Raw genomic sequence first — 24,911 nt, 5'->3', positions numbered from 1 at the left:
AATATTTGTAAGCAACAATTTCTATTGATTCCAAATATTATTACTAAATAAGAGATTGAATAGCTTTGATGTCGAGTATTTTAATGCCCTTTCCAATCACTCGTTCTTAAAAATAATTCGTTTTTAATAGAGCAGGAATGTTGCTTAAAATTGCAAATCTTTCAGCCCATTTATCCCTTGAAATCCATCCCTATCCGCTACTGCAAAACATCTAGTCAGAGCATAATACTCTCCCCAACTTTCTAACGAGCTTGATTCAATTTCTCAACATTTTATTTCGAGCTGAATGTAATCCCATTCTTGGAGCTCAATTTATGTCGTTCTCGAGTAAGCAATTTTGCAAGTTTAAGCTGAAAAGTATTTGCAGCATGCTGCAGCCCAAAAGAATGCAGCATAAATGGAAACTTTTTGGAACTCCTCAAGGCAGGCCCCATAACCATGCGGGGAACGAAAAGCATTCGACGTGTTGGCCCTTAAATCGAGCCACTCCGCTTGTGGGGCACTGCCATACGTGAACTGAAATGAAAAAGGGAAATGCGAGAAAATCCACAGCACGACACAAGCCCAAAGCCTGTGGGCACAGCCACATCCACATCCACAGCCCATTTTAAGTGTTCTTTTTTTGTTTTTGGTTGGTTTCGTTTCTCTTTGCGCAGCCTGTGGATTTTTTTAATTAAACGCCGCGACAATTTGACATCAATATCGAAATTAAGATCTTGCCGCGGCCGACACAACATTTCAGCGGCAATAACAAGAACCAAAAATGCGAGAACCCAAAAACGAAAGGGGAAGTTGTCAGTAAAACCGGAGAGAGGATTTTACCTGCAGGTAAAATGGCGGATGCCTGTAAGTGGAGAGACAGAGAGGGAGGGAGGAGTGGCACAGAACAACAACTTCCGGCACATGCTGAAAAAACGGATATCCGCTGCAACAAATTTTTGCTGTTCTCAGTTGGAACTCCCTTTCGACTGCAAGGAAGAACTACGAGGAATATTGGACTGCCTAGAGCTGGCAGCAATCGATTCTCCAAGGAATATTCTAGGAGTACTCTGAAGCATTATGAGTTCGTAGGAATATTCTGCGAGTACATGGGTTTCTGCAGAGATGGCCAAAAATGCTTTTAGTACTGTTAAAAATTGCATTGGATCAACTGGGAACTTTGTAGATATCTTCGACGGATTTAAACATACATTAATTAAGGGTTACTTTAGGGACAACTTTTGTATTGGTTCATCTGTGAATTTTGAATGCAATCGCGGACTTTTAGCCATCTTTTGTAATGTCTGTAAGTGAACCTCCCATTTGAGTCGTCTCCAGGATATATTTTATTCGTTTCCTTCTACCCACTCTGGCCAACATTCTTGTTATGTTTTCCCCAACATATTTCTGTTTTGTTTTGTCATTTTCAATTTGCTTTGGCCCCTGCCTTCGCTTCGCTCATTGCTGCCCATTTTTATGTGTAAATTGTCGGAGATGGGAACGCTGAAGGCTGAGCAAGAGTGGGTGGCATGTGTGGGCATGGTCGTGCCGGATATTGATGTGTTATGTGCGATGTTGTGACTGCAATATATTTGCCAAATGACTGTTGATGCCACTGTCCTCCGCATGCTCGTCGAGAGAGACAGACAGAGATAAAACTGCCACACGCCACACACGACGATGCAGGAGCAATAAAATGCCTCGGTTCGAAGGGTTCGCTTTCGAGATGAGGAAATAATTGCGGCCCCTGGAAGTGTTGCCATAAAAATGCAAATGCCAAATGCTGAAAAGTGGCGAATGAGTGGGCACCGAAGGGGGGAGAAAAGGGAGCAAATAGTCATAATGGCACCCTCAACTGTGGCAGGGAACAGAAACAAATCGTGCAACATAAATCCGTTGTGGCATATTTATAATAAATGGAGAAATTGAGAGCTGAAATTGAGATAAATGGAATAGCGCAGAATTTGCAGAAATTTTCAACTACTGTGCGTTACGCGACTTTAAATTTGGATGCAATTTTTGATTAAAGTATAAAAATTATGGGACTCTAAACTTATTTATTGAAGAAGTACAAAATTTGTAGGAAAATATGGGACAAAGTCTGCCAAATATATGTCCAAAGTCCAGGATGATCAACCATAGAATATAGGAAGGAAAAATGTATAAAGAGAACCACCTCTAAAAGTCCCTTCACATTCCAACATTATCCATAAATAAATCATCCCACTTAACACCGCCTATATGCTGCCGAAACGCACTGTACGAGGCTATCAAATGGCCATAAAAAATGTATGGAGAAATACAATTTTAATCTATGATTCAGGCAGAGGTCATCTGGTAGCAGCTTGTTGGCTAAATGGAGGGCCAACAAAATATGTCAATTAATAAATAATAGCAATATTATTAATAGATTCGAGTGCTATTTGTTGAGATTTGATATTTGTGGGCTTAAAGTTTATAGGATTAAAATGGTAAACAAATATATGGTCATAAAAATGAATAAGCGATGATCAAATTTAACTTAATGCCCGAAAGTATTTTTGGCGTTTTTAATAGGATTTATGGTGAATATTTTGTGTGCTGTTATTTATGATTAAATGGGTAAACGAATTAGTTTAGCATTAATTCATTGAGTGTAAAGTAATTTTGGAATTTAAATCATCAGTGAAATTATTTATAGCTGATTGCTGCTAAGATTTCCTTCATTATTTCTAATACTTTCTCAACTATCCACATTCTAACACATTCTTGTCTGTGTCTGTACTCACTCATGGGTTATTTTATAGCTCAGCAACTTTGATGAGTTGTTGGATAATCATCATTATCATCATCATCATAACCATCATAGTGGCACCCTTCTGCACTCTTCATCAAAGGTTCTCTTATGCTTGTGCTCTTGTTTATTCAAACTTTTTAATTACATTAAGTCACAGGAGAATCTTTTTGCTGCTACCAACAAAAGGAATAGAAAGAGTCTTCTACGAGTATGAGTCGAGGTACTACTTGCCACAACTAAGTCAGAGTGTTAAAGATGTGTAGAGGGCACAAGGAGAGAATTGAGTCTAAGTGTATTCGACAGACAACTTCAGATGGCAGACATGGAGCAATCTGTAGCCGAGGAAAGTGGAGCGTTAACTAGTAAATAGGTTAAAAATATGCCTAGGTAAGAATTCAGTTTGATTTTTAAAGCCAAAGGATCCCGAATATTATCCCTACAATATATACCACACAGACATTGTCTAGAGCTTAACTCGTTTTAACAAATATTTCAATCTATTAATTGGATTAGAATTCACAGTCGGCAAGAAATGGTGGGTACAGGATCTACCAAAACGTTTGTTTAATTGTCAATTAAATATATATTAAAAAAGTTAGTCAGAAGCATAGAGAACATAAAATCTACAGCCTGTGAGCGTAATTTCCGATTCTCCATTTAAAACTTCTGGTTAAACTTTTCAAATGGAGTTCAAATGCTCTTATTATATTCCATCCAATGACCACCGACGGCTATTTATTCTAGAATAAAATGCTTTGATGACGTCAAAACTTTTAATACACTGAAAAGAAGAAGAGAACGCAAATTTGCTCACAATTTAGTAGAACTAAAACTTAAATTTAAAAAAACAATTCCAGAGAAATACAATTTCTACTACTCTCAGTTCCTATTTACTTTTAATATTATGGGAAAAGCTGAACTTAAAACTCAGTTTTGGAATAGAAGATTAATCTTTGCAGATTTTGCTTTTGCTTTACATAAGTACATACATATGTTCTTATGAACATATACTCGTATCTAAGTATATGTACAAATCCATTTATAAAAACAAGAAGCTTGAATTAGACTTGCCGTTTTATAGCCCTCCACGGCGTTGCGTTTGTTTCATAATGGTCCAAAAAAGTTTTCCCTTTTGCAAAGTTTTTGTATCTCGGCAGCCAACTGCATCAGACATGCATGTACATATGTATACATATCAGTAGCTGTATCTGTATCTGTTGTACATATGTACATACATATGTTCGACTCCTCCCACTGCATCTCAATGTTGCAGTTGCTGCTGGCAGTCATGTTTTCCGTTCGTGTGTTTTTCGCAAACTCTCTTCTAATTGCAGTTGAAAATTTGTTAGGCAGCTTTTGAATTTTCTAATTGAATTTCGCTTATTGCCAAGACTCGACTTTTATTGGCAAAAAGGCGTGGGAGTTTCTGCACTTCTTGCTCTCTCTCTCCCTGTCCCTCTCTTGCTTGCTTTTTCCGCTGGCCATTTGTATCCTTTTCAAACATGCCAGGAGCGGCAATAAAATAGCTTTTGTATATTTGTGTGCATCAAATAACAATTACCAAAGGACCCCCAGCCCACACACAAGAACATATAACAAAAAAATATGTGCATAAAAGCAAATAAGAATTTTATTTTTCTGTGCTACCTTTCTGCCCCTTTTTCAGCGTAAGTATTTATATTTGCCTTATGCCCTTTTGCCCTTATGCCCTGCCATCTTGAGTTCTCGTCCTCGAGGCCAGCTTACCATGGAAATATGAGAAAATTTGCACAAAGCTTTTCACAATATTGCCGCGAGTCTCGAAAAAGTAAAAGAAAAGAAAAGACAATCACCTGGTTGTTGAGGCATTCGTATGTGTGTTGGGGATGTGTCGATGCTGCTGGAGGTTAAGTGTTTGTTATCAACTGTTTATTGAAATTTCGTATCGAATATTATTTTTCAAATTGGCGCAAAACAAGGCAGACTCAGTCTGACAGTCGTTCTGCGAGGGTTGTTCTGGTTTCCGATTTCACTGGGAAAATAATAAAAATAATGCAGGAGCACTCTCTTGGCGCTTTGAAATTCGATTCCTTTGCGACTTTTGCAGTCATTATTTCACACCGCTTGAAAAGTGTTGCCATGCTTCTCAGCCTGTCGCAGCTTTGTTGCTGTTGCAGCAGAACTTTCAACATTTCGACAAAAACTTTTCCTATTTGCCAGCAAGTCGTTAAGACATCAACAGCTTCTGCCTTGCCCCACCATTTTCAGCAGTTTTTGTATTCATATTTTTGTTGCTGTTTTTTTAACTCACTGAAAACTAAAACCATGAAAGCATAATGACAACCCTGGCGACAAGTGCACGTAATGGCTGAAGAAGAAGCAGATGAAAGTAAAGCGAAAATAGAAATAGAGCGAAACGCCCGTTTTGGCAGCTGTTTCGGGCGGGGGGTGCGGGGAGGCACCGCAAAACGCTGAAGACTGAAGAGTAACTTGGCAGACAATTAGCAATGTGGATTTGTGTGGATTTTTCTCCTTTTCGGCTCTAATGTTCTGTGGATTTTTCTCCTTTTCGTCTCTAATGTTCTGTCGCTGCATCGCGACAACATTAATTAGATTAAAATGTCTACAAATCATTTTGGAACGGCACCCAAGAGGGTGGAAAGGCAGGCAGCAGCAGCATTGGGAGCAAGTAAGCTCTGTAAGCTCCACACATTATTCACACGCCTCACAGCGCACAATTTCCCCTCCCCACCCAACACTGTTACTGTTTCTCCCAAAATGCAAATTGCGCTATCCAAAACAGCAGTTAAGGAAAGCGAAAAAAAAATAAGGATAAACTCGATATTTCGACTAAAGGATACCCGCTAGCTAAAGCTATTTTTTGTTGGGTATAAATTATAACAAATGAACAGTTTCCATATTCCACTTCAAAGCCTGCAGAGAGTTTCATCGAGTTCAATAGCTTTAATCAGCTTCAATGGGTGCGCAGCAGCTTAGCATTTTTTGCACTGCCCACTGCGCATGCATATTTACTTACATAAATATGTACATATGTACATACATATGTATAACTGCATGTGCTTATGCACGGCAGCGGCCGTTCTTTCGTCTATCTATCCCGCCTTCTTCGTTTCGTTTCTACCTGCATATCATCTAGCTGTTCTCGCGCTCTTTCGCTTTGCTCGTACTCGGCTTCGCAGCAGCGGAGTTGTTCTTGCGCTCTCCTTCTGTCGCTCTCTTTCGATCTCTCCCGCTTGTAGTATGACACTTGCGATTCGGTTCGCCTTCCCGTCTTTGACTGATCGACAGTAAGAAGCGCATCAACTTAAGAACCAGAGCGTCGCCCAATTAGAGTCATGTATTGAGTTTTAAGGGAATATGCCCACGAATATACCCAAATAATCTCTCAGTACCGGGTATTAAAAGAGAACCCAATGCCCACTAAAGCAATTTAAAGCAGTGCGCTGGGATAACACAAACGAATCTGTGTCTAAAAATACCAACAACAATAACAGCGCCCCCGAAACAATTACAAAAACTATAAGCCTCCAAAGGATTCGCCCAACAAATAAACCAAAAATGGAAATTCAGCAAGTTTCGGGAAGAGCGAAAAAATGAGTGAGAGCAGAGAAGAGCACAGCAGGCGAGACAGAGAGAGAGAGAGAGAGAGGACAGGGAGGGATACCCCCTGGGGAGCAGCAAATACAAATTGCCCGTTATCAGCTGTGGGATCGACTTTGGTGTTGCCCTGCAATAAGCGAAGCTTTAATTGGGTTCTCGCACCCAGGCAAAATTGGGAGGTGGAATGGGATGTGGCTGGGGAGCGTGTGAGTAAGCAACAACAGATCTGGGCGGGTACGAGCAGCATAATTAAAGAGGAGCATAGGAGCATCCCACCGCCTGGCATGAGTAATGATCTAAAGGGGGAGAAAAAGGCAGTGGAGTGGAGTGCACAAAGCTCATGTTAATTACAAAATAAGTCCCTCGCACGGGCACCATGCAGGGATTTATTTGTTGCCCGGAAAAGCTCATCTTAGAGTTTTGGGATAAAACTCGGAAGTCGTAATCACATTTGACTCTTGTAAATGACTCATTAAATTTGCGGATTCAGAGTAGCAAAAGTTGAGAAAATCTGAAATGGAAAGTGGTAAAAATATTCACAACATCTACCATTTTATTTATAAAGTAAATGAAAAATTGACTTGCGTTTAATCCCCAAATAATCCCCCAAGTCATAGTCAGAGTTGGCGAAAAAACAAACCATTTAAGGCAAGTTTTCCATACTTTACTGAAGCTTCTGCCAAGTGAAGCCCAAAACTTGCCACACTAAAGAGCCCACAAATCGCACTCTCACTGACTGACGAATCCTTACAGCATGCTGCCATTGTAGCCAACAGCCAGTTACTACCCAAAGCTTAACCATCGCTCCTCCATTGCCGCAGCCATTCAAAAGATAAAACCGAAATGCGAAATCCTTCGCAGAAAGTGCCCAACAACAACAAGGATTTCTCCGCCTGCTTAGCACATTCAATAAATAAAAAAGAAGAGCAGAGCGAGGGGAAGAAGGGAATTTCACTTTCAGCTCAACACTTTACCCCCCGACCAGGAAACACTTGCAGTGCTTTCAGAACGATGCCGAGGCCTCTTTTCTGGGGCCCGATGGATGTTGCCTTTGTTTCTCCGCTGAGGATGCCCACAAAATGCCTTAATCATGGCTCGTAAATCTTTGATGTTTCATTTGTGCCAAAACGCTAAACGATTTTTAAAATAGCTGAGGGCTGGTTAAGCCATAGCCCAGACCATAAATTATTGGATCTGACTGCGGCAATTTGTTGTTGCTTTTGCAGCATCCACATCCGCATTGACTGCTCTTCCTCTCTCTTTCCCACTCTCTCGGTGTATCTTCTGCACTGAAATTTACTTGCTGTGCAGTTGCCCTTCTTTCAATTGCAAATTCAATTTGGTACAAACAAAAAATACACAACCTTTGCGTTGATTTTGATTCAGCAAAGACTGTGGGCAAAGCAAAGAAAATCGAAGGAAAAGTGGAAGGAAGTAGAAAATGTTGCTGCACAGCACACAGCAAATATCTAAGAGAAATTGAATATAAATACGAAATCAAATCGCAGTTGATCGAGTTTTTAGAATGCACTGATTCCGCATAGTTGATTGAAAAGGATTATGGCAAATAGTTTTTGCTTTTTTGCTTTTCGCTTTTAGTTTATCCTTTTGCCGTGTTTCCGCAAGCGCTGCAAAACTCTTAGGCCATTGATTTGGATTCTCATCTAGAGTTTGGGCAATTCACTTCCTTGGTAATTGGCTCTGTGGGAGGGACAAGTGTGTTTTTGGGGGGGTGGGGAGAAAATAAAATCAGCAAAGCGCTCGAAAGTGCTCAACATTTTTGTACAGTCTCAATTTCAAGTAGTGCTGCTGCCAGAGCACTCGAAGTGCATTCCAATTAACTCTAGAAGGAAGTTCTGGCTCTGCCTGTGACTCCTCTCATCGCCCACATGCCTGTGCTTAATGGGGCGCCCACAAGTGTCGCTTACGCTTTTGAGGTTTTCGATTTTGCAGGCAATCCAACCCCACCCCTTTGGCTAGTGATGCAATCGTGAGACAAACCCTGAGCACGAGCAACACGATTAGATACTCCAATGAATCAGCAAGAATACTCCAATGAATCATCCAAATTTATTTGCCTTCGAGTACTCCACCCACGGCAATCACGTTGACCTCTCTGGCAGATGGAGAGAAAACCACCGCCGCAGCCGCCGCCGCCGCCTTTTGGCTTTGCCTGGTACAAATGTGAAAATTGTTTTGCTAGCTTTGGGGCGGCCTTTTAGACCCCCACCCGAGAACGGCTGTCAAACGCATCTGCTGAAAGGCAAGTTGGAAGGCCGCCAGTTGTTGGATTTTTCCAACCATTCCGTAAAGTTACGCAATCGTAGAAAACTCCAGAGTACGGATTCCGGGAGACAAAGTTACAATTGCTTGGTTTACGGGTTTATCTGCGTGTGTGTTGGTGCGGTGGGAGAAGTGGCGAGCACTGGAGCAAAGTTGTTGCAACTCTTTGAGTGATTAGATGTCCCCCTGGTGGACAGTTTAAATTTTAAAGTTGCCCCGATACGAAACTAAACTGCAGTTTGAAACTTCCAGAAACAAGGATGAAAAAAACACAAAGCTGCATTCTCGAATGGATTGCTTGTCTTTGGGGAGAAACAATTTAGCCAAAAAGTAGCAAATCAAACTAAGTTCGGTGAGTGGAAAACAGTTTAGTTTGGCAGTTGGGTAGATCCATTCACGTAGTGGATAGATTGCTGAACAGCCAAAACAATAACCATTCAAATGCATTCAATTTTGGTTGAAGAGCCACTTAGACTTTGTATTGTGGGAGATTCTAGATAATTTCATTGTGATTTGTTCCAAATTCTGAATAAAAGGTGCTCAGCATTTGATTGGTTAGAAATTCGGAATAAAAGTGGAAAGTCTGTGTTGGAAATTTAGGATAAAAGCTACTTACGCTTTGGCTTGTTGAAAATTAATGAGCCAGTTTTCACGTGGGCTGTTAAGGTGTTTAAGGGGAAAACATTCAAACAGTATTTTGGGAGCTCTTCTAGCTATGTAAGAATATTACTTATAAAAGCTTTCGGCTGAAAGTAACTTAATATGAAATCAGAAATGTTTCCAACTTCAAAATTTCTGCTCTAAATCAGTAGAAATTTTGTTCACAAGTACCTACCATGCGAGTGAGCATTGCGATTGGTCTGCAATGTAAAAATTCGCCTAAAAGTTAAGTGAAGTGTCACTCATTGTACACTGGAGATCGCTGCACTTTGTACATCTTTTTACGTTGATCAAAGTAGCATCCAATTTAGTACAAACAACGCTTGCTGGAACACCATTAGTGTTGTCCTCTCTTCAAATACAAATTCAAATTGAAGCCGCAACAACGAATGCATGTACCTACTTTTACTCGCAAATTTATGCCGACACATAAAAGACACAAAATGTGGCACAACACCACACTACACAGCTCCGCACGCATAAACAACGAGTATAAAAACACTCAAGCCAAAACAGCAACGAGAACTGACAACAATGCCCGTAAAAGTCAGTCAGTCAGACAGACAGAGAGACAGACAGACAGTAAAAAGTAGTTTATTTAAGTAGCTGAGCGCGAAAAAAATTGTATTTTTAGATAAATATTTTTAGAAGGAGCAGGATCAGGAGCAGGAGCAGGTCGTAAAGCTTGTCATTTGTGGGTGGTGTTGGGGGATGCTACATCTCACGCTGCAGAAGACTCTGCATCATTCCGAGTATGTGCAATTGCAGGCGGAGTGCAGTGTGTGCGAGTGGATGTGCGTGTGTTTACTCTTCGCTGCTGTTTGCTTATTTAAGTCGTTTGCAATTTTTTCCTTGCACAGTCAACGCATAAAAAATAGCCTAGAAATGCAGTAGTAACGTTGAACGGTTTATTCCTCTGCTTCTTTTTTACCGCTACATCCTTGATGTGTTTTCTCCGTACGAACTTCGGAGGCAACTTTTGCAATTACAAAACTTACACAAAACGCGCACACAAACACACACATTTTGTAAATTGCACTATTTAATTTGGTTAGAGCGAGCACCGAGAGCAGAGTTCAAAGAGTGCAGAGAGTGCAGAGAGTGCAGAGAGTGCCTTTAACAGCTGACAGCTTAAATCAAGATGGTTGACTCTCGCGCTGTGCTCCGCGGTCTCCGCCGCACTCTCCACCGCGCTCTGCTCCGCGCTCTGCTCCGCGCTCTGCTCCGCGCTCTGCTCCGCGCTCTGCTCCGCGCTCTTTTGTATTGTCAATCTCCATTGCAACGCAACCTAAAAAGAGAGAGAGCATGGACAGACGGAACGGTACGGCACAAGCAGGAAGCACGCGAGCAGGTTGTCCCCAGAGGGAATCTGTCCACTAAAATGCTATTTTTCACTCTATTCGAGCGGAAGTTGAGCGACAGAAGCGGCAACGGCAGCGGCAGCGGCAGCAGGAGCGAGCCACGCCACAGAGGAATCAAAAGCAGTAGAAAGCAGCCACCGGATGTTTAGCATACTAACAGGCACTCACACAAACGCAGAGACAAGCTGCCATTCGAAAAACAAGAAAAGAGAAGAAGGTAGTTGAGCGGATGGACGAGGGGATACCCTGGTACTTAACACGGGAAGATATGTAATACATTCAGGCAGGCTGCCGTTTGCTCTTACTTTTGCGTTTTACGTTTTCATCCACAACGGCAACTTCATAACTACAGACTAAGATTTGTTCATCAAACATCTAAATATCTAAATCTAACTTTATAGCATCTCGAACTAAATCTGCTTCGAATCATAATACCCTTTGCTTCCCTTACACACAAGCAAAAGTGCACACAGCGCCCAGCGAACGTTGTCGTGGTGACAACAATTGTGCATTTGAATGCCGTTCGGGGAGCCCTTGTGCAAGACAGCATATTTTGCTGTAGGCAGGCTGCAGCCGAATTGCACCCGAAAAAAGTTGGAGAAACACACACAAAGCAAAAAACACCGCAAAAAGAAAAGAGAAGAGAGGAGAAGAAAAGGCAGCAGAGCGCATACATACTTATCCGAATAGTGGTATAAAAATGTCAACACGTTCCAATCCGCTAGAGGGGCCATTTGTGGTTTGTGAACTTTGAAATGGGCGATGGCAGGCCGTGGCCACAGCAGCTGTAAGTGGCAAAGAATGTGATACAGTTTGAAAAGTATTGGCAAGGAGATAAAATAGGTGCTAGTAATATTTTACAACGTTCCTTCTTGTTGTCTTATTTTTCACAAATTTTCTCAGAACTACTCTAATTGCTATGGCAGCCATTGGGTCAGTTTGTGTTCTAATTAATACCTGACCAAATAAGCAGATGAGGCCCTGGAGGGCTTAAAAGCAGCACGCACGTCGAGCCCATAAAGAAATGAGAAACGTATTAAAAACAGACACAGCCGGGAATACACCAAAAAAACGGAACACTAAGCACACGCGTACTTCTTTGATGGCCTAGCCCGGCCAAGCCCTGTGTTTGGCCAGTGGCCAAAGCACACATCGATGGCATGTAATCTGCGATGCACACACACACACTCGGAAGTGGGTGGATCCCGTAACCACACATGCGAAAGGGAGGATGCACGGCAGCTGTCTATTCCCCGAACTGGAAGCCAAACGAAGTAGCTGAAAAAAGGCCCCAGGCAGCCGGCGAGCAAAGAGGAAAGAAGATGCAATTTGCTGGCACACATTTGGGATGTGCGAGGATATGCCACGCCACACTCTCGTTTGTACCCTTCCCTCTCCGCCTGCACTTTCTACCGGTGGTCTGACGACTGCCAAGTCATGTTTGCATGACGAAGTTTCCACGCAAAACCATTTGGGCTAATATTTTAAGTTGGCTCAAGCTGGCAGTGATTTGTAACCTTTGATGACTTGCCGACGCTTAGCGCGACGAGACAGCGGAAGGCACGGCAAACTTTTGGAGTGTCAGTGGAGCCACCGCGTTTGGAATTACCAGGGCCACCATTTGATAATGGAAAACTAGCGATAATACTTGTAGCTCTAATTTAATTTCTCTAGAGTGCCTCTTGAAAATAACTACAGAGTTCTTTCTTCTCTTTCTAAGGTAACAGCAGCTACTGTTGTTAGTTAACAGACTGCAGCTTTCAGTTACAGCTCAACTTGCTGTTAACGATCTGTGCTCTCTCTTACGATCCACTCTCGGTTGTTTTCTTTGCTTTGGACGGTAACAGCTCAGCTCACTGTTACGATCCAGCCAATTATGTTGCAGTAGCGCTTTCTTGACGAGCACCATGCCATGCCCCCCCACTGAATGTGCAATTTTCTAAAGTTTAGGATATGCCACGAAGTCAAGAAGTACGGGGGCAGCAGGCTGCGAAGTGGCTCTCAAACTCTAGTCGCAAAAAGTTCATCCAGGGGAAAACTGCAGCTCGAACACGAGACTTGAACACGGGCACAGGTGTGGGTACGGGGCGGTGGCACAACTTGTACGTGTGCTTGGTGAAAATTAGTTATTGTCTATGGAAAGTGCGTTGTGTATTAGCTGTGAGGTCGGTGGAGGGCGGAGGGAACACAAGTATTCTTTGTTGCTCGTTTAGCAAAAGTTCTTGATCAACTTTCGTGTTTTTTTCTTGGCCCCCAAGTTGACTCGTGCAACTTTGTGTATGACATTGACCAGCGTCCGTTTTTGTTCGCACGAACCACAGCTTACCACCAGCCCCTACCCCCTTACCAAACATTTGACACTAGATTTCTGCCAAGTCTTAAATTAACTGAGTCCAAACAGAGTTGGCTCTGAAATATGCGTCTGGCTTTTGGTGTTTTCTTCTTAGTTCTTTGGGGCTGGGTGGCACAATGTTTTCCTTCTGTCATGTGACTCCATTCTACACTTGTGTGTGTGTGTCTAACCAGCTGTCGCTCAGCCCCCTGCCATCAGGCTGAACCCACAGCCCCCAACTTGCCTGGACACGCCTCAAAATGAACACAAGACCAAGTCATGAATACCAACATTAGGGTAGATTATGGGCAAGAAATTCGACTAGATAGTACCTAGGTAACAGCAGACAAAATAGAGTTGTTTGAGAGTCCCCACCATGACGCAGATCCAGCCATAGGAATAGCAACAGCTCTGTTAACAACCTATGGTTACATCATGTTACTGTTCCCCGTTAACAGGCAGCGGCCGCTTTCAGTTCCTGCTCACTGTTAGCTCACGCTTCTCTCTCTCTCGCTTACGATCCACTTTGAGCTGAGGACTTTTGCTTCGTTTACATCTACTCTCTCTTACGATCCACCGAGCGCTCTCCACTATAACCAAATGGTAATGGCTTTTGTTACAACCATCCAAGTTACAAACACCTTCACAAGCCCATTCCACCCTGTTGAACCCACGAATACCGGGTACAAAAATGGCTAACCAAAGAGTTAAACGTCCCAAACGGTACACGCATTGTGTTAGTCCAGCAGTGACCAAGGGCGGGCACCCCAGGAGCAGTCCCCCACAGCATAAGCTGTGTGTGGTCCCATATGCCAAGAGAAACAAGAACAATAGGAGGTGGTGCATGGTACATGAATGAGTTGTCTACCATATGTATGCCTGACTGCCTGCCTGCCTGTTCCAGAGACCTGATGGAAGGACAGGACAAGGACAGGGACACGGCGATGGCAAGCAAAATCTGTGAATTATGTTTTTGGGGCTCAGGACCAGGGCGGTGAGAAAGAGAAGAAGCTGAAAAGTCCGTAATTTGATTTTACCCTTAAATTTATGATGTGTTTCCCTCTCTACTCTCAGTTTCCCTTTTGCGATCATTCACCGAGCAGGCAGTCGAATCCATTCAAGAAAAGGATATGCATTAGATTACAGTTTCAGTTTCAGTTTCAATGGCTTTGCGTCTCTCTCTAATAGGTGTTTCCATGGCAAAGGCACAAAAGCCACTTGCCACAAAACACTTTGATTGGCAAGTAGCTCGGAAGGTGGAGCCCAGCACTTGGCCAGTAAACATGAGAACTTTCAGTAGTTGACATGCAGAAAACAGAACTAAAGACACGACACAGAAGAGAATTCTAACATAATTGTAACAGAACTGGAACAGAATGCTAACAGAATTGTAACAGAAGGAACATAATTCTAACAGAACTGTAACAGAAGTGTCAACACGCAATGAAGAAATTTGAATTTGAATCAAGCTGGAATTTGAGGTGAAAGTGGTGCAGAGTTTTAATCAAAAATTTAACAGAATCTTATCGAATAATAAGAAATATCCAAAGCACATTTTCTTACCCAAGTTTGCCCTTAAAAATAACATCCAGCAGCCAATCAACGAAGTTTTAAAGTAAATATTTCCAGTACTTCCACGACTGGAGACTGCAGCGTTACGGGGTAGAGACACGGCAAAAACTAACGTCAAAGTGTACAAGTTCCGGGTCCCTCCTTGGCATCCATCACCAGCGTCGCCACTGCCGCTACCAGAACCGCCCTTCAATCATGTACGCAACGCCCGCTGACAGGGCTCGCCCACAAAATTTCATTCAATTTGCAAAAACAGAAACTGAACCTAGCCACATACAACCGGACCGTACCGGCTGCGTAGTTCCAGTTCCATCCAAAAACGAGGCTGGATGAGGAGGTCAAATTGATGAACATGACCGAAGTTGGCCTGTTCTGTGCACCGAAAATTGTTCATGTTTTTCAGAGTCTTCAATCAAAAATGCGTCGGCAAACTTTTAATGCTTGCCACGACACCGCACCTCTCCTTCTTTCCCCACCGAAAAATAACACAAAAAACTACAGAAGGGGGGAAGTTTTTAAGCGACGAAATGAGGTAGAAGGATGCCGAGCAGTAGCGGTTGCAGTGGGCGCCGTGGCAAGCTGCTTCCTGCCGCCCAGCTTGATAAATGATGTGTCGAAAATAAATGATTATGCTTTCGGCGAGTCCCCACAAAAGTTTTTTTGTGTTGTTTTGCGTTTTTGTTTTATACTTTTGCCACTTTGCTGTTTTATTTTATTTTAGAATAAGATGAGAGAGATTTTACATACACAAAAAGTTGATGCAAGTTCATCTATTTGCATGCCTCATTTGTCGTATTGATTTTGTTTGTTTTTCTGCGGCACCACCCTGCTGGTGGGGGGGAGGGTTTAAGGTACATTTGTTTCCATCCAATCCGGCTTAAGATTGAGACAGTTTTTTTGTCATTTTGGAGTTTGGACTTGTTGGGTGTGAAAAATGTGTTTTAAATTAAGTTTAATATATGTTCCCAGACTGCTATTTTCGAAAGGTTTTAGGGCTTGTTAGGGCATTATGATTATGGGTTTTGTCTGGCTTATTATGAGTCAGGAATTGGCTTTCTTTTCGTCATGCTCAAAGCATTTTTGCAGCTTCAGACCATACAGAAATATTCAATTCATTCGCAATGCTTCAAATTATTTATTGTGAAACCGCCTCGAATCCTCTGTACATGCGCAGTGCTGCTTTGAGATCGATAACTGATAGGTATCGTGGCGGTCTTTTTGAACAGTTGCCCATTCAAATACTAAAATGCAACCCTAAAAGCAGCAATAGAATGTGGCGCATACATTTCCATGAAAATTTGTATAGTGTGATCCTTTTTTCGAACAGTCTAGTGTGACCAAATTGTTAACGCTTTGTTCAAGGTGGAAAACTCAAGCTCAGCAAGCCGAGCTAGAACAGATATAAGAGGACCTGTCAGAAAAATGTTTCATTCATTCAAAAGGAGTCAGTCAGTTCAGGTCAAAAGAAAAGCGTTTACCTCAAAGAAAAAAAAAATATCAAATAGGTGAGTACAAAATAAAAATTTAAACAATTACAGCAGCATTTTCTCTCTTTTGTATAGAAAAACTTAGCAGAGATGTCTGGAATTTCTCAAGGTCGTTTGTGCGAGGAGCGCAAGGCCTGGCGCAAGAATCACCCTTTTGGGTTTGTCGCACGGCCCTCTAAGAATGCAAATGGCACCCTAAATCTACTCATTTGGGAGTGCGCCATTCCCGGCAAGGCTGGCACCATCTGGGAGGGGGGCCTGTACAAGCTTCGCATGATCTTCAAAGACGACTATCCAAGTGCACCGCCCAAGTGCCAATTCGTGCCGCCGCTCTTTCACCCAAATGTCTATCCATCGGGCACTGTGTGCCTGTCGCTGCTTGATGAGGCCAAGGACTGGCGCCCGGCCATGACCATTTGTCACATTCTGTTGGGTATCCAAGAGCTGTTGGATGAGCCAAACATCAATGATCCAGCCCAAGCCGAGGCATATAACATTTATACTCGGGATATTCTGGAGTACGAGCAGCGCGTACGCGCACAGGCTCGTGCCATGAAGCCTGGAATCTCAGAATAAATATAAAAAATAGCAAAAATATTCAACAATTACATCGGTTAAATGCTGCTAACTAGATGTTAAATAAAATAAATTACAATTACAATTGATGTAGTGCATATTTTATTGTATTTCAGCAAGAAATGTGCATTAATGTGTGCCCAAATCTGATTTTTTATGCAGCAGCTGCTCGGCGGAGGCGCTATGCATGTGCATGAAGAAACTATAAAGGAGATCTCGTCGGTGGCAGAGTTACTCGCTACTTTCCCCAATTTTCAGGGCTCGTGTGCTTATCAATGCGGAAGGTTACAGCGAGAGCCCTTTCATTCGTACTTTTCACTAGCAAGTTTCCCTAGTTTTTGCCGACGAGACCTCCTTTATGTGTGCTTCATGTGCTTGTGTACATACATATGTACATAACTTTGTAAGAGTGCTTGGGCATGTGTGAGTGTCCAGCTATGGCCAGAATGAAGCCTAAGAACACGCTCCCACAGTTGCAAGCGCAAAATTTGTTGCTACTTTAGTTCGTCCGTGCAATAATTAGTTAATTTTAGAAGTTTATTCTCTGTTAGGCGCCAAATCAAAAGCCAGATGGTCAAGCATACACACATATGCACGTAGAGTTGTGTGTGTGTCACACATGCTGCTGTTTTTTATGCTGCAGCCCTGACAGCCCTGCCTCTCAGCTGAAGTATAACTCCTTCCCGCAGCAGAAAATACAAAATTTGTTGTGTTTACATACAAAAAACGTACAAATCAACAGGGTGACGCTTGCATGCAAATTCAAGATGACGAACTAGTTCCAGTTCTTGCTGAAACTTCACATTCCAGATCATTCGACGACGGCATCTGGCAGTAAAATTACCAAACGGCAGGCGCTGCAAAACCCATCAAATAGTGAGTGCGAGCATAGATAGTTTAGTTGTGAAACATTTCATTGCTGTTTCTGTTTACTTTGCTTAGTTTAAAAATGGATTCTAAGCGGCGCAAAGTGAAACACGTGCGAGGCGGCCTGCCCGCGCCGAAGTCGTTGCAACGTTTTTGGTCGCTGCCCGAGGTGAAGCTGGAGCCTGGACTGTCAGCGCTGCCCCAGGTGAAGCTTGAGCCAGGATTGTCGCTGCCGCAGGTGAAGTACGAGTCCGGCGGGGTGAAGCGGGAGACCCGCAAGGTGAAGCTGGAGCCAAAGCCGAACCTCTCGGACTCGCTCAAGTTATGCTACCAGATCCTCAAAGTGCTGTTCAGCAAGAAGCACAAGGCCATTGCCTGGCCCTTCTACGCGCCGGTGGATGTCGTGAAACTTCGCCTGTACGACTACCTTGACATAATCAAGCAGCCCATGGATCTGGGCACCGTCAAGCGTAAAATGGAGAATCGCGAGTACAGCAAAGTCGCGGAATTTGCAGCCGATATGCACTTGATATTCAGCAATTGCTACAAGTACAATCCGAAAACCCACGATGTCGTGATTATGTGCGAGAAGTTGGAGAGTGTCTTTGAGAGTCTGTACGCTCAGGTACCCAGCGAATCGGAGGACAGCAGCGACTCGTCAAGCAGCGACTCGTCAAGCAGCGACTCGTCAAGCAGCGACTCGGACTCCAGCGACAGCAGCGACTCGGAGAGCGACTTCAGCTGCTTGGACGACGAGTTCAGTCGCAAGCTGGGAATTGTCCAGGCCAAGTTGGGCAGGCTTCGGTCCCAAATGAGCCAGCTCACGGAGGAGCAACGTCAGCTATTGCAGGAGATGAGCAAACAGAAGGAAGCCGCGATCAAGTTCGATGCCAAGGGCTCAATCATTGATGGTTTAATAGTCAAGCTTCAGTGGCAAGAACAGAAGCTCTCCGCTGAGGTTCTTAGCCTGAAACATGCCATTCGGCAAGACAGTGACAATTCCAGCGACTCGGACAGCGAGCCCAGCCAGGGCAACGGGCTCGAATCCAGGCTGGATATCGTCAAACACGAGGGGAGCGTGGTCCTCTCCAAGTTGCAGGACTTTATGGCGGCGGATCGAAAGTTGAAAAGGGATAAAAATAAATTACAGATCTCGGTGGAGCAGCTCAACGCCAAGCAACAAATCCTCGATCAAAAGCGTATCGATCTTGAGAATAAGATGGCAAAAACCAACGGGGAAATTGCCATGCTGATGCAGAAGAAACAGCGCCAGGATCAGGCCTGCGGCTACAACTCAACTCGGACTCTTGTTGGAAAGCCGATGAGAGTCAAGAAAGCTGTAAGTAGAGTTTAGAGAGGGGAATCCCCTAGCTAATGTTTCTATAACCCTTTCTCCAGGTGCGTGGCAAATATGTATACGAAAATTAAGACTCAGCTTAGGCCAGCGTTGAGGGAGATGTTGTAGGAGTTGGCCTACAGAAACGCAGCCCAGAAACAGAACCCACCATGGACAACACCAGAAAGAGAGAGTCAAAGAAGACACAAGAGAAGTAGAGTGAAAGAAGAAACACTCGAAAGAGAGAGAGTCAAAGAAGACACACAACAGTCAGCGGCAAGCGCAACTCACAAAGGCAAGAAAATCAAAGAAATCCAAACAATTATGTTTATGTTAATGGCTGAGGAATAGCCCATAGAGAATGGTAATATTATTTTTTTTTTAAACTGAAGTACCAATAAAATAAATTTGAGTTAACCCAAGAGATCTGTATAATATTTAGAGCCAAAAGTGCCTGTAATATTCGCGAGAACCCCATTCGGAGCAGCTCACAAAATTTCAAACAAGTCTTGCCTAAAGGCTACAGAAAATATTTAAAATTAACTTGAAGCTACTTTCCATTGTATAATTAAATAATATTTCCTTCCTAACCATGCCCAGTGCCACACCTCTGCCGACTCACATTTATAAGCAATTTATTTTGGAGTAAATGGCAACGCTATTAATTAGAGATTTTGTAACACAGGTAGGATCTTGGATCATTAAACTATTACTCGGCGGCCGGTTCCTTGGGTATTTCATTTAAATTGTCACCGGAGCCCTCAGCGGCGGCGGCCACCAGCGAGGCTGAGCTGGCCGATGCCGATGGACGTAGCACAACGCTGCTGTCGCTGCTCTCACTGCTCGAATCGCCGGCATTCTGATCGCCCGCTAGAGCCTCGATGGGCGGCGGTGGTGCTTGTGTCTGTGGCGCTTGTGGCACCAATGTTGGCACTATGCATTTACGCTTTGACGGCGGTGGCGCCACATGACCCAGGCGGGCGCTAGTGATAGTTGTGCCAGCTGTAACCGTCTCAAAAGACATCAGATCGCCAAAGAAAACGTGCTGAATGACCGGGAACTTTGAGAGGATCTGTGGGAAGAAGTTTGAACAGCTGTAAGTAAAGCGTGCAACAGGCGGCTGCCACTTGGTTCGACCTGCTCACCTCCTTTTGATACATTTTGACCAGACCCATGTTGATCTTCACCCACGAGGGCACATCCGAAATGCTCCACAGCTGATTGGAGTGCTCGCCAAAGTGCCCTGTCTTCACCTTGCAGATGTAATCAATGCAGCTGATGAACATGTACTGATCCTTGTAGTCGCTGATGATCTGCTCATCCACAAATTTGCACGGATCAAAGGGACTTCGAACTGCAAAGCGAGAGAGAAAATATAAGCAAATAGGCAGAACAAACTTTGGGTGGACTTGCCCGAGAGTTGTGCACTGCCCCAAATGAAAGGAACGAATTGGTAATCGTCCAGCGACCAGACACCCTGACTGCCAGCTGGTTCCATGTTGTATGTGCGCTGCAATTGCCTGGCAAACTCCAGGTAGCGTTTGAACAGACGCAGCGCAGCACTCACAATATCCTGCTCGTCCAGTATCTCGGCCTTGAACAGAGCGCAGAGGAAAAACATAAACGAGAGCTCGTGGCCAGTGCCATAATCGATGCGCGTGGCATTGCCAAAGGCCTCCGTCAGATACTGCTGCAGCTCGTTCAAGTACTTTTGCTTGCTGGGCGGCAGGAGTTGGCCCAGCAGCTCCGGCAACTGTTCTCGCATGTCCCTGGCCCAGTCCCGGTAGGCCTTGTTGCCAAAGCGCTGCGGCTGGTCCAAGGGCGGATATTTTTCCACCAGCTTCTCCAGCAGCTCGAAGATGCGCAACAATTTGCGCAGCATATCCGACTCGTACATGGCGTCGGTGGACTTGATGCCCTGTATGGCCGAACTGGTGCCATTGATGTATCCAATCAGATCATGGTAGGCGCGGGAACGCTGCCACAAAGCTAAGTCGCCAATATTTTGCACTCTTTTGGCAATAGCCGGCAATATAACTGCAACAAAACGTTATGGTTACTCCCTCTCAATAGTTTGGGTTGCCGACTTACCTGATTCATATGCATTGGCATCTGCCATGCTTGTTTTATTTGTGGATTTTGTTATTCAATTTATTTTGTGTTGGAAATTACGTTTTGTTTGTTGTTGGCTGTGTGACCGCGGACTTATCGATAACATATACCGCAGTACCCTCTGAACTATACTGAAATATACCGAATCATTTTAAAAATATACCATAAATATACCGCCCCTGCTAAATCATTTTCCTCGATTTTGATATTCTGATGAATACTATCAAATAGTTAGTACCCTCAGCACTAAACGTGTAGTTTTAATTGATTCGCCAATAAATTCTCCATAAGGTTGGCTAGTTTTGATGACATATTTTAATGAATTGTGTAGAAAATAAGGGCCAAACTAAAAAAGTAAAAACAGCATCAATAAGTATAAACGTAAGACTTTAACGTAAAGGGTGACTACTTGTTGCTTGTCCTCCAGTGCAATTGGAATATGAATACCCCCTACTTTCATGAATTAATGTTAAAATTCCGTTTTCCAAGCTGCTTTTAAACATTAACAATGCCTTTATCTTAAAATAACATATTTTGGTTTCATTTGTGTCTATCATCGATAGGGGTGCAATCGTTTCTGTGATTTAGAAGGAGCAGCTTGCGCATAAGATTACGCGATAGTAGCAGATTTTGTTTTAACAAATGCCGCCAATTCTTTTCTATTTTAACTTTTCAAACGAACTAAGGCATTACTTTCATTACATTTTAAATTTCTACAGCTAATCAACAATAAACATATTGGTCCATTTTTTCTCTAAAATATATTAATATTTCATACCGCGACTCTGTGTAACAGCTGCGACTTATAAAAATACTTGTCATCGCTCGTCTCTAGCCGATATTATTGAACGCCTACGCCGGCTATTTTTTTGACACCTCACAAAACGAAAAACTTTGTATTTACATTAATTATTGGTAATATCTGAAGCTGCAGCCATGATTGAGACGTTGTACAGCCTCCCCTTCCACATATTGGTGCCACCCAATATCAAAGTGCGGCGGTTTAGCGTCCCAATGCCCTCGCCGATGGCTGTGTTTAGTGTCATTTTGCTCTCCTACTTTCTGGTCACCGGCGGTGAGTACACAAAAATGCTACAAATATTAGAGCTACATATATCCTAACAATCCCCTTGCAGGCATTATTTATGATGTGATTGTGGAGCCACCCAGCGTGGGTGCCACTGTGGATGAGCACGGCCACTCGCGACCTGTGGCGTTTATGCCTTACCGCGTGAACGGACAATACATTATGGAAGGACTTGCCAGCAGCTTTCTGTTTACCGTCGGCGGTCTGGGCTTCATCATTATGGACCAGACACATGCACCCGGCAAGACGAATCTCAATCGATTGCTGCTCACCGCCATGGGCTTTATATTCATACTCGTTTCCTTCTTTACTACGTGGCTGTTTATGCGCATGAAGCTGCCCAGCTATCTTCATCCTTAGAATCTCACAAGCTTAAGCCGGACAAAACTCTCTTAGTATTTCTTTATAAATGAGCATTTCCCTGAGCAAATTGTAGAGCCATCGAAAGTGTCGTCTGGCGCTGCCTCTGCTGTGCAGCCAAAACTATTGGCGTCGCGTCCTATTGTTGGTTTCTCAGTTTGCCTCGCGCTGTCCAAACGTTTGGCACGTAGCATCGCCGCAGCGCGAAAAACCACTTCCATCGCGTATATAATTTTAGAATCTATTTTTGTTTATAAATATAAAGAATATAAACATATATGTATCTGTGCAAAAAGAGCAACGAGAAAATTCGCTAAATAGTTGGACGTACGAAAGGACTAAACCCCCAGCTAAACCCGAAACAAATAAGCGATCCACCCAGCGTGTGATGTAACCACAGAGGCAGTCCTCAATCGATCTGCTTGCCTCGTTTTTGTTTGGTGTTTGCTGCGTCGCATTTTGTTTACGATGTCGAAAAAGTGCAGCGTGCGCTCACTGAGCGACAGCGCTCTGGCGGAGCTGGCCAATCTGCTGGTGTCCACCATTAGCTATGTGCAGTACGCGCCCGATGTCCACTTGGACATAAACATTGTGATGGTCGAGCTGAACGAGTATTTGGCGCAATCGGGCGCCACATCGAACATTTATCAGGATCTGCTGCGGGTTATACTCAGCTCGGACTATTTGGATGCCAATATGCGGTTCACCTGCCTGCAAATGTTGCTCAATTGTGGCGTCACTTTTCTGTTTACGGAGGTCTTTCCGTTTAGTTACTATGAGAAGATTTTGCAGGTGAGTTTGCTGTGCACATTCCGCAGGATTTTGGCCATGAACTGCCTACCCTTCCGCAGGTCATTGCCGCTCAGGGCGCTGGCCTGCGCGTGCTCAACATCAAGGGCATTTGGGTGAAGGAGGAGCACATGCACTACATGTACGACATTGTGAGACGCTGCAAGCAGCTGGTGAAGCTCTATGTGCCATACATAGCCAACGATCAGCTGCTGGAGGAGATTGGCAAGTGGTCCACGCGCCTGCAGATACTCGACATCTCCGGCGAGACGGACATCACAGAGATTGGCATTGATGTGCTGGCCAAGGGCGTGTGCTCGCAGTCGCTGACTGTCGTGGACGTGGGCATGCCCGGCGAGGAGAACATTTGCTACTCGGACGTTGCGCTCATTCTGGAGCACTGCCCACAGGTGGAGACGCTGTCCACGTACTCGTTTGTGGGCGCCTCCCTCAAGTTTATCTTTGACAATGTCGACGATCATTTCAAGTGTCGGCTGAGGTATGTCCACGACACGGCCACGGATGAGGCAACGCTGCAGGTGATTATGCAGACATGTCCGCGTCTGGAGACGCTCTATCTGGACTCACCCAAGACGGGCTCTCTACGGGCTCTCCACACGAGAACTCTGAGGAAACTGAAGATCAATCGGTTTGTGGTGGCGGAGCTGCTGCCGCTGCTGGAGCGGCCCATTGGCCGAAATCTGCGGCATTTGACAATGATCAAGGGCACTGGCAACTTGGAGCTGGGCAAGCTGGCGCGTCTGTGTCCCTCGCTGATCGATCTCGACTGCTATTTGATAGACAGTCTGTCGTATGGACAGGCGCAGTCGAAATTCCAGCAGCTGGAGGGCCTGGAAATTCTCAGCAGTGCCATTATGACGAGCTCCCTCAAGGCGTTTCTCTGCAGCTGCACGGAGCTCAAGCGCATGGCCGTGGATACTGTGGACTTTACAGATGAGGATATCATTAGGTAATATCGGTATAGTGTGTGGGATCATTGTCTAATCTTTCTTTTGCAGCATGTTTGTGCAGCACGACTTTAAGCTGCTGGAAGATATTTGGTTTACTTTGGCCCCCGAGCTCACCGTTCAAGCTGTGGAGGTAACTCATTTGATTGCTTGGAACATTCCCCCTCTATTAATTCCCCTTTTCTTTGCAGCTACTCTTGGACAGCTGCCCGGAACTGCAGTCTGTGGGGCAGCTGACTGGCTGGTCCCTCACGCCCGATGATTTGGCACTCATTCGTGGACTCCTCAAGAGCGGAAATTCGAGCATTGTACTAACGCCAAATTTTTTTCTTGCTTAAGTATTATTAAGAAATTCCATTTTGAAGATCATTTGTGTCGTGCAGGATCTTTAAAGTGCTTAAATAGTTGCCTAAAAACTATTTCCTAGAGCCTCCAATTTCAAATTCGATTATTCTCTCTTTCAGCGCCTACAATAGAAATTGTGGTGACACCCCTCCCCCACCGATGCCATGCTTAGGAGCAAACGTTTTTATGAACAAAATAATATGTGTTGTGTATTCTAATTTGCTTGTGATATTAATAAAATAAAAGATTGTTTAATTTTTGAATATATTATATCGTTTTGTGAAGCCGTTGTCACAAGAAATCACCGGCGTAGGAGCTATCGATTTGTGACACATCGCTTAGAGGTGAACGATAAACAGCTGTGGCCGGGAGTTGCCATGGTGCCGGCAATTGCCAGAAATTATTATATACACATTTTCTT

General features: G+C 43.9%; 5 protein-coding genes across 7 annotated transcripts; 4 read left to right on the top strand and 1 right to left on the bottom strand.

The window, feature by feature from the left end:
* The first annotated feature begins 16,135 nt into the window (after window positions 1-16,135).
* On the top strand, window positions 16,136-16,634 carry LOC117900716 (SUMO-conjugating enzyme UBC9-B-like). The gene has a single exon (XM_034811180.1). It carries the CDS (start codon window positions 16,141-16,143, stop codon window positions 16,624-16,626), a length of 486 nt encoding a protein of 161 aa, XP_034667071.1. The 5' UTR covers window positions 16,136-16,140; the 3' UTR covers window positions 16,627-16,634.
* Window positions 16,635-17,226: 592 nt separating this feature from the next.
* Window positions 17,227-24,760, top strand: LOC117900714. Of its 3 annotated transcripts, XM_034811177.1 has the most exons (6): window positions 17,227-17,236; window positions 22,829-23,180; window positions 23,240-24,147; window positions 24,197-24,278; window positions 24,337-24,483; window positions 24,610-24,760. In XM_034811177.1, the coding sequence occupies exons 2-5, from the start codon at window positions 22,857-22,859 to the stop codon at window positions 24,481-24,483; spliced, it is 1,461 nt and encodes a 486-aa protein (XP_034667068.1). In that variant the 5' UTR covers window positions 17,227-17,236; window positions 22,829-22,856; the 3' UTR covers window positions 24,610-24,760. The 3 variants fall into 3 exon arrangements, with proteins under 3 accessions (XP_034667068.1, XP_034667069.1, XP_034667067.1); XM_034811178.1 differs by lacking the exon at window positions 17,227-17,236 and having other exon boundaries at window positions 22,820-23,180; window positions 24,337-24,453; XM_034811176.1 differs by lacking the exon at window positions 17,227-17,236 and having other exon boundaries at window positions 22,820-23,180.
* On the top strand, window positions 17,576-19,220 carry LOC117901393 (bromodomain-containing protein 2-like). The gene is made up of 2 exons (XM_034812127.1): window positions 17,576-18,832; window positions 18,892-19,220. The coding sequence occupies exons 1-2, from the start codon at window positions 17,576-17,578 to the stop codon at window positions 18,919-18,921; spliced, it is 1,287 nt and encodes a 428-aa protein (XP_034668018.1). The 3' UTR covers window positions 18,922-19,220.
* On the bottom strand, window positions 19,448-21,073 carry LOC117900715 (serine/threonine-protein phosphatase 2A activator). Its single transcript, XM_034811179.1, has 4 exons — window positions 20,921-21,073; window positions 20,243-20,866; window positions 19,975-20,183; window positions 19,448-19,901 (listed from the first exon to the last, which is right to left on the bottom strand). The coding sequence occupies exons 1-4, from the start codon at window positions 20,946-20,948 to the stop codon at window positions 19,539-19,541; spliced, it is 1,224 nt and encodes a 407-aa protein (XP_034667070.1). The 5' UTR covers window positions 20,949-21,073; the 3' UTR covers window positions 19,448-19,538.
* Window positions 21,781-22,627, top strand: LOC117900718 (putative oligosaccharyltransferase complex subunit CG9662). Its single transcript, XM_034811181.1, has 2 exons — window positions 21,781-22,016; window positions 22,078-22,627. The coding sequence occupies exons 1-2, from the start codon at window positions 21,878-21,880 to the stop codon at window positions 22,386-22,388; spliced, it is 450 nt and encodes a 149-aa protein (XP_034667072.1). The 5' UTR covers window positions 21,781-21,877; the 3' UTR covers window positions 22,389-22,627.
* Window positions 24,761-24,911: the final 151 nt, after the last annotated feature.

The sequence above is a fragment of the Drosophila subobscura genome, chromosome U (assembly GCF_008121235.1).
Source record: "Drosophila subobscura isolate 14011-0131.10 chromosome U, UCBerk_Dsub_1.0, whole genome shotgun sequence".
NCBI classification, from domain to species: Eukaryota; Metazoa; Arthropoda; class Insecta; order Diptera; family Drosophilidae; genus Drosophila; species Drosophila subobscura.
The sequence above is the reverse complement of the archived record's forward strand: the minus strand, read 5'-3'. Positions and strand labels throughout refer to the sequence as shown.